This window comes from Lygodium microphyllum, chromosome 12 (assembly GCF_053477565.2).
Source record: "Lygodium microphyllum isolate KBCC chromosome 12, Lygodium_microphyllum_v1.1.10, whole genome shotgun sequence".
Taxonomy (NCBI): Eukaryota; Viridiplantae; Streptophyta; class Polypodiopsida; order Schizaeales; family Lygodiaceae; genus Lygodium; species Lygodium microphyllum.
The window spans coordinates 24,940,714-24,949,747 of NC_141146.1; the positions used below are offsets into that span (position 1 = coordinate 24,940,714).

Below are 9,034 nucleotides of genomic sequence, written 5' to 3' on the forward strand. Positions count from 1 at the left end.
CGCTCTCGTAGCGGTTCCAGAGAGCATGGCTCAGGTGGTTGTTGTGGAGGCACAGGCGCGGTGTCTCCATCTCGTCGTTCTGTTGGAGTTGCGTCACCTCCGGGATTTGTCACACCTGTGGGGACGTCTACTCTAGTTACTCTGGCTTTTGCTCAGCCATCTGCAGGTGGCACCCCTATGAGTGCTACTCCGATAGATACTACCCTGGTCGGTATACCAGATGTACAGGGATCTCTTGGATATGTCCAGGAGCGTGGTCGCAAGTGGGAGAGGACCCATCTTAGGCATATCCCAGAGGGGTATACCTATCTTGTAGATGATAGGTTAGGAGCCGCCATCATGAATGATGAGGGGAGAAGGGTGATGGCTCGCATAAGAGAGTTGTGCCAACAAGTTTTTCGGCACAACGTCTTGGATCATTGGAAAAACATACAAGAGGGGAGCAATGACTACATAGTAGCATCCTTGTATGAGGTGTTTCCGGTACCAGCCACAGTAGATAGGTTTTCTACGAGCTGGATGATGGAGTGCATGCGTGCATATATGTCACACAGACGATCGGACGCACGCAAGGCACTCAAGAGTGGGGTTGCAAAGCCCGAGTGGCTAGAAGCGGACGATTGGCGAGCTGACTGAGGGAGAAGGCTACAGATTTTCTAGGACGTTGGAGTCAGCAGTGCGAGGCGGCGAGGGCACGACTAGAGGCAGGAGTGGTCCATCATCTTGGGAGTGGCGGCCACAAGACATATCTAGAGGACTTTGTAAGTTTTTTTTTTTTTTTGCTTGCTTATTTTTTTGCAATATCCTTTGTACTAACAATCATGTTTCTAACAGTTAGTATTTTGTTTCCTTTGCAGCACTCCATTACAAATCGCGATCTAACCGGCCTTGAGACTCGATATGCAGAGAGTCATGGTCTCACTGCATTGATCGACCGATTGTATAGACGCGGCGGCCCTATAAGTCACTTATCTTTCTTATCGGTAGTTACCATGTTTAATTAGAATGCATTATTGTATGGTGGACTGATGTCTAGTTGTTTCTTTTTTTGTAGAGTCCGTTCGATGCTCCTTTGCGGCAGGACGAGCTTTCAGATGGCGAGGATCTATAGCTCGCCCTTGGATCCCTGGAGCTCACACACCCTTCTTTTTTTGTCACCTAATCTATGTAGACATTTTCTATGTAGTAGTGATATCTTGCCATGATTGTACCAGTCACTTTCATTATGCGATCATGTATTTATTTTATGTATCAGTGTTATGATTTAAGTATACTTTGTCTTTATTTACACGAGTATTGTACACAATGCAGAAACTATCAATTTTTTTTCCCTGTTACCGTCGCTATTAGCATCGCAAATTTACTTGCACACGTCGTTATTAGCATCGCAAAGCGTTGTTATCAGCATCGTTATTAGCGTCGTATATCAACGCAAATAGCGGCACTGATAACGACACTAATACTGACTATTCTATGGCGTCACCAATAACGACACTTTTTGCGACGACGAGGGCAAATTTCTTTATTTACATTTTCGTCACTTTTAACATCGGTATAAGGCCTATATCTTGTAGTGGAACTTTGTAGTGTTGTAATTGTCTTTTGGCATCAGGTTGGATATGCATCGGATCACCTTAGTTTACAGGCCCTCAAGGTGGTTATTAAATTAATAAAATCTTGCACAAGTGCTGATAGAATAACTCAAAAGTGGATGAATTAGCTGAGGGCATGGTTATGTGCATCATAGAGAGGTGGTTATGCCAATATTGCCTAATTGATTTTAACTAGGATGCATCGAAAACTCACCAATCATTGCGTCTTGCAAATTCTTGGGAAGGTGTATATACTAATAGATGATTCTAAATGAAGGTGTTGAATGAAGATCTTTTAAATTTTTGCGAGGAGTTAAGCTTGTTTTCTGACTACAACTTTGATAGGAATAGAAGAGAGGTTAGGATTATAGTATATGTATTATGCTTTTCCTTAAAGGGAAAAGTTTAATATTACCCTTCTTGTGAAGGGTAGATCCCTGCTTGAAGGGTAGTACTTACTAATATGCTAAAGGTGGTGGAGTGTGATACATGTAAGGAATGGAGATATAGCGTCACATGCACTCGTGCAATGCTGTCTCGAGACGCAGGCTCAGCATGCTGCATTGGCGTGCCATGAAAGGGGATGCTGAGACTGGTCTCTTGAGTAAGGGGATTCTTACTGCACCTTGCAATCATGTCTGCCATGTGAAGGAAATACTCACTTCAGCACACATAATCACCATATTACTGCGATGGTCTGCCATATAATGGGATTCTTCCTTGCTCAATGCAGGACATTAATCTCACCATACTGTAGTCTGGACTGTTCTGTCATGTAAGGGGTTTCTTCCTGCGCCATGTCAAGTCACATACTTTCCTGCACCATGTAAATTAACATACTTAATCCACATACTGGAGTCTGGACCGGTCTGTCATGTAAGGGTTTTCTTCCTGCACCATGTACATTAACAGACTTAATTGAAGGATTTCTGACTCTTTGCCGACAGGATGGGTAGTGCCTCCATGGAGTTGGTGGCACTACACAGCCATGGACCCTCAGAGCTTGTTGACTTGCTTTAGATGCTCGTTTGATCAGCTCAGGCATATGAATCAGGCCCCTCTGAGACCTTTGTTAAGATCATGGCCACATCGCACCATGGCTTTTTCGATGCAGGTTTCGAAGGGTGGATCAAAGATCCATCTTGGTTGATAGCTATGTGTAGGGATCTTTTGGCCATGGCTAAATCCAGAATGGCTCTGATCATGATATGGAGAAGGGCAGAGGAGAGTGAAAGGCATTGTGCCCCTGTTTATATAAGTTTACCTAGAGGGGAAGAGAGGCATCAGATCAAGGCTATCCAATGGCTGGTCTTCAGAGCATGGCCAGTCCTTGCACTTGGAACCACACAGGGATCGGTCTTATTCTACTCCAGCTCAGGCAGTTTGTTATTGAAGCAGGTAAGCCATATCTAACTTGTCAGCTCTTCTGGAGAAATAACTTTGTTTACCCCAATGACATCTGTGAGAAATCTATGTTACAGGCATTTCAGAACAGCCCAGTTTTGCAGCTGCAAGTAAAAAGAAGACATGTCAAACCTTCAAAATGGAACTGCACAGAAGAAATTTGTGTCATATACTCCAGGGCAATAGCTCGCATTGACGTGTCAGATTTGCAGGTTTTGCCCAACAAACTTATTGATGGTTCTGCCCTAGGGAGATTTGTTTAGGCTTTAAAGTTCAAATTTATACGTGACTTTCACAAATGATTGTGGCTTAGACTGTGCTGCAAAGTTGTATGCGTGCTGCTGAGGAATGGTTGCGTTTGGGAAAAAGTGGCTCTTATAGTGAGAAATCTGTTAGAGTGCCGCATCAGGTATGGAACGTGAGTAGAACTTTAACTGGGGCTCCTACATGGGTTGATGGAGTGCTGGCTGGTATTGTAGGGCCACCTTTATTTGGTCAGGTAGGCATTTCACAAGGTCCAGATTGCCAATGTTTTAGAAATGAAAACATTTTCTTGCTTATGCTTACCATAGCAGGTGTCAGATCTTGCAGTCAAGGAGAAGGCATTTTTGTGGTATCACAGTTGGGCCTGAATATGTGTTTGCTGTGCACAGGTAATTCTGCACTTACTTTAACCAGGCCAGCAAGATAATAGCTCTCATGCATGAATTTAAATGAGAAGAGATATTGTTTATTTGAAGTGGGTCTGATCACAATCTTGATGGATGGAAAATTATGCAGTACTTTGCAACATGTATAGATGTTGGATGTTGGGAGGGTGGTTGTTGACAAGAAAGTTAATGAATGAGACAGAGAAGGGGAAGAGTTCATGGTGTTTGCAATACTGGTAGATGAAAGGAGTCTATAAGGGATGGGGACTGATTTCTAGCCTGCACAATTTGCCCTCATGCACCTTGTTCAACTTCTGAATCTGGAAAAGGTGTATCCTTGAAACTTTGTAGGCAGACCTGTCAACTCAAAACTGCAAAACTCTCTCTTACATGATAATTTTGAAGGGATCTGTGTGAGGGACTACACAAAATTGCATGAGTGTGAAAAATTGCATAAGAGCTCAAGATTGATTTACATTAGACTCAAAAAAGATCCTAAAAGTACTAGTATTATCACTAGTATAGTGGGTCCTAGTGTGGTAGATAAAGGAGTAGGTGTTGGGGCGAATGAGTGGACAAGTTGCCAACGCGATTGCAGCCAATGTGACAACAGACAGTGAGGTTAGTAACAGCGGGACACAGTGGCCATGTCAACTAACATGGTCAGCCAGGTTAGCCAATCATGGTGGTCTCTGACTATAGGCAGCCACTCTAGGGGCTCTCAATGAAAAAGTATATAAGGTTTAGTTACTTGTTAACTAACTCTAGAGTTACTCCTTGTCTGAGACATGCAAATTCTTTCATCCACTTAGGTTGGAAAGGAATTTTGCTAAGTCTAAGCAATGACATTGAGGTTTTCATTACAGAATGCATGGTTTCTGAAAATGTAGACACAAGGTTCCAAGGTTATTCCAACCTCTTTCAATACCAGAGGAACCGTGAGAAAGCATAGCCATATAATTTAGCACGGAATTGTAAAGACAACTAATGGAGATGGCACCATATTGACTGTTCTGGATATGTACGGAAAATCATCCATTTTCCTGCTTAATAAAAGGACTATATATGGCAAATATGTTTGTGCCAAAAAAATCAATAGACAGTGAAAGCATGTAGTGGAGACAGATCCAAAGACTAAACATATTCTTCTCGGAAGCATTATTTGGAGGTGAATCATTTCTCTTCGTGTCATCTTCAGATAAATGGACAATGTGAGACGGACAGATTCTTGATTTGGTGTCAAAGTTTATGGCCATGTGCAAAGGCAGACCTCCATTCTCAGAGAGAAGAGCAGCTCAATGAAGCACCCTTCTGTGTGCAGAGTGTTGAACAGATCCACTGTCCAAATAATCTTATGCTAATACCTTTGATAACACTAGTATTGTCAGACAAGGGTCAGGAGGGGTAGATAAACAAATAGGAAGGGGTTGTAACATGTGATCCAAATGACCAAAAACTACTCAAGAACTTGGGAGTTGACTCTTGGTACCAGGTTTTTGGAAAAGGCAAGGCATGCTATACTTACATTGTAGTCACATGCAATAGAAATGGCCACATCTGCTGCAACGGAAATAGATAAAGACTAGGAAATTGAAACAGCTAGAAAATGACTCTCCTGTGGTCAAGATGACCACCCTACGCTTGGTTTTGGCCTTAGTCGCGCAGCTTGACTTGGACATGTATCATATGGATGTCAAGACTGCATTCTTGCATGAGGATTTGCATGATGAGATATACATGGAGTAGCCTAAGGGCTTTGCAGAACCTGGCCGGGAGCACCTAGTGTGCAAGCAAGTTGAAGAAAAGTCTTTATGGCTTGAAGCAGGCACCTAGGGAGTGATATCATAAGTTTGATGCCTTTATGTAGTCACAGGGCTATAGTAGGAGTGCTATGGATCCGTGTCTTTACACGAAGAAAGCCCGCGATGGCTCCTTGCTTATTTTGGTACTTTGTGGATGATATGATGATAGTAGGGTGCCAAATGTTGTAAGAAAATCAGCAAACCAGCACCATATGAAAGAAGCCTTTGCGTGATACTGGGCGAAATATTAGGAGATGAGTGAATGGAAACTCGTAGGAATGGAGTTTCTGAGTGAAAGGCGGGCTGGGACCATGGTTCAGAAACTCATCTGCAAAAGTATAACTGGGATTTATTTAACAAACATAAGGACAAAGACATGTTTTTCTCTTGTAATCTAAAGCAGAGAGTTTGGGAGTGATGGAATTCCATGCTTTTAATTGCAGACACTTCTGATTTTTTGTAGTTAAAAGAAGTCCCGACTTTAAATGCTTTGTGTTCTTTCTGCAGCTCATCTGCATGTTCTGGTCAAAAAACTGTAAAACTCATGTTGAATTTGCAGCTGAAAGGTATCATATTTGGTGATATCTGTCAACTGCATGTGGCATATGCTTAACAGTGATCGAACTCATGGACTTGATCAACTAGCTGGCTTTATTCAATGATGTTTCAGTGCAGGATTACTTCAGGCATATGTTGCCTCCCAAAATTATCCCTTTAATATGGAATTGAACCTTGCTATTTGTGAAAACACTTGAGGAATTTGGGGCTGAAAGCAGGAGTTGCATGGGAGAGATCCTTTTAGAGAAGTTCAGTGTATTGCCTTGTCTATGTGATACCTCATTCACTTTGTGAATGTGGAAACTCTATCAGTTCCCGTGAAGTTTACTTTGAGGCATTTAATGTTTTTAACTGGCAGGCTTGTAGAGGACAACACTGGTTCTATTATCGGCAACATTTTGAAGATATTAGTGCCAGCCACACTGTCAACCTTAGCAGCATTGAAGAGATATTGGTGGGGACATGAACCTGAGCAGCCAAGGGTGGATGCCAAAGTTCAAGAGTTTGGGGAAGGTGAAGTGCGGACCTTTTTCTCCTATAACCTGTTACCTAATTCAAAACATGATAGGTGGCTTGCCTTGTTCATTTTCCAGTAACCCTTATGACATCATTGGTGGATCACCCAAGGAGAGGGGAGAAGATCACACTATCACCAAGTGGCAGCTTGGCAGCGGTTACAGACTCGCTCGGTCGCATACTTTTGATTGACACAAGGGCATTGGTGGTGATAAGGCTATGGAAGGTCAGAATTGTAGTGAAGTTGCAAATGCAAATCTGCAATGACTCTCTTTGTTTTCCGTCCAAATCATTCTTGTTAAGAAATTAGAGATGTATTTCCTATTGATTTTCAGCCTGCTTTGTTTAGGGGGTCATATTGAATTATCTTTGGTTAAGAAATAGAAGTTTCAATATCACAGGGAAGCTGAAAGTGCAGTTTAGTTGGAAGATAGGGACTCAAACATCACAGAACAATTATGTACTTCTCTCAAGACAACTCACAAATGCAGTGTGACACTGTGCGCGCAGGGCTACCGTGATGCATATTGCTTCTTTTTGGAAGTACCATCTAGAGCATCCAATTCTTACAGCCCAAGACAACAGAGCAAGCGACATCTAACACTATGTCTTGCTATGCATGCTCCACGTAGGGGGATCATTGAGGTTATGCTTCCAAAACACCAATCTGCTTGTCCTTCTCTGTTCTGGGTTGTATGTATTTTTACTGACAGGTTTTGTGCAAATAATGTTGAACACCACTGCAGGTTTTGTGCAAATAATGCATTTTTACTGACAGGTTTTGTGCAAATAATGTTGAACACCACTGCAGATCTGGACGCTTCGGCACGGTCCTCGAGTGTTAAGCATTAAGTGTGGGCATGGGTGTCGTCTCATCCAGCCTGCCAGTCAGTTTCTGGGGCCAGAAGCTAGCACCTCCAGCATGTACACTCCTGCAGACGTCTACATTTTGAATGGAGACTCTGGTCTTATTACAGCCATAAGTCCTCAAGTGCCATGGCCCTGTTAGGCTTTCACACATCATCTGCTGAGCCAGTAGATGACCCTCCGAAGGAGATCATCAATTGATACGCTGAGGCCATTGTTCTCATGTGATTTGCACAAAGCCTTGAAAGATCTTGCTAGAATGAGATGTCATTGAGTTGAAATTTACAAATGTTAGGTGAACAGAGTGATCTAATCACAAGGGCTCGTGATAAGGCAAGGTGAACATTTAAATCCTACATCTACCTTAAAGATGTTAAGGAATGATACAAGATGATAATGGATGGATTTACAGGAATCAAAACTAGAAAATCAAAGAGGACAAACTTGATGGAATGAAACGAAGCTTTGCTACGCGATGATCTTCTTAGCTCAGGCGTGTGTGTGCATGTTTGTTTGTGTAGATGAAGGGAAGTATTCTTGTGTGCGCATGTGTATACCCCTAAAAGGAGATGAGCTCAACAATCAGATGGAGTATGGACCAAGGAATTGAATCATTCCAATAAGGCCTCCACTATATTGCAAAGAGATTGAGATAAAGATCGTAGATACTTGTGAAAAGTAGTAAGTTGACACATGCAAGGCGAACATTCACTAAGGCTATCATGTAGGAAAATTTAACCAAAGGAGGTGAAGGGGACATGAAATTTCCTAGAGAACAAGTTCACATCTCAGCATAGCCATTTTTCTACACTCTACTGAGATTGAATGTACCCATGTTTATTGTAATCGGGAATTCGATACAGATCATCAACATTTGCGTTTCAAGATTTGACTAGACTTCGAGTGAGTGGGTGTATATTTCAATATGCATTCCTTGGCTAATGTTTTCTAATGCAAAATGCATAGATCATACTTGACAAGTTAAAATACGTACATTGCCCATTTAGGGTACTAGTAACAAATTTGAAGGGGAGCATTTTCCTACCGGTGTTGTCAAATGGCTTGATTAATGTAGTATGAATTTATCATTCAAAATTGGGCTAAAACTTGTCAAAGAAGAGATCATTTGTGTACTTCCCAATTCTCTCAATAACTAAAGCTTGGATGATATCTCAAACTTTGCAGATTTATCATTAATATTAGTTTGTGCCCTAATATTGCTATGAAAATCCTAGTAGCCAATATTCTACATTAGCTTAGTCCAAACTACCAAGACTCTAGTACAATCCCAAAGTATATGCTTGACTATTTAATTCTCTCTTTTGCAAACAAGTTGAAGAGAAGAAACTTGCTTTTCTTTTTCTATATGATCCTTTGTGGGGGGATTGGCTGCACCAACCCTCCAAACCAAAACATTGCACTTGAAATAAATGGCAGTACTCTAGTTTCTTTTAAGCCTTCTCTTCCAAGTGCTAAATGAAGCTCTAGAATCAATATGTTGCAAGTTCTACATTACACTGCTATTCAAACCCTTACTTGTCAAGAGGTTTCTTCCTTACATTCTTTCAAAATGTGAATTCTTCAAAAAGGACAATTGGAATTCTAAGACTTTTCCAATTCAATGGTCTTTGGGTTTACCCTGCAT

The 9,034-nt window shown here is 41.7% G+C and overlaps 1 protein-coding gene across 3 annotated transcripts; it reads left to right on the forward strand.

Moving 5' to 3' along the window:
• Positions 1-2,092: 2,092 nt before the first annotated feature.
• On the forward strand, positions 2,093-8,397 carry LOC148027548 (uncharacterized). 3 transcript variants are annotated; one of them, XM_087689277.1, is made up of 10 exons: positions 2,124-2,196; positions 2,326-2,367; positions 2,540-2,990; positions 3,074-3,208; positions 3,310-3,495; positions 3,588-3,649; positions 6,365-6,519; positions 6,600-6,748; positions 7,033-7,167; positions 7,334-8,397. In XM_087689277.1, the coding sequence occupies exons 3-10, from the start codon at positions 2,673-2,675 to the stop codon at positions 7,529-7,531; spliced, it is 1,338 nt and encodes a 445-aa protein (XP_087545403.1). In that variant the 5' UTR covers positions 2,124-2,196; positions 2,326-2,367; positions 2,540-2,672; the 3' UTR covers positions 7,532-8,397. The 3 variants fall into 3 exon arrangements, with proteins under 3 accessions (XP_087545400.1, XP_087545403.1, XP_087545402.1); XM_087689274.1 differs by having other exon boundaries at positions 2,093-2,196; positions 2,326-2,990; XM_087689276.1 differs by lacking the exon at positions 2,124-2,196 and having other exon boundaries at positions 2,216-2,367.
• Positions 8,398-9,034: the final 637 nt, after the last annotated feature.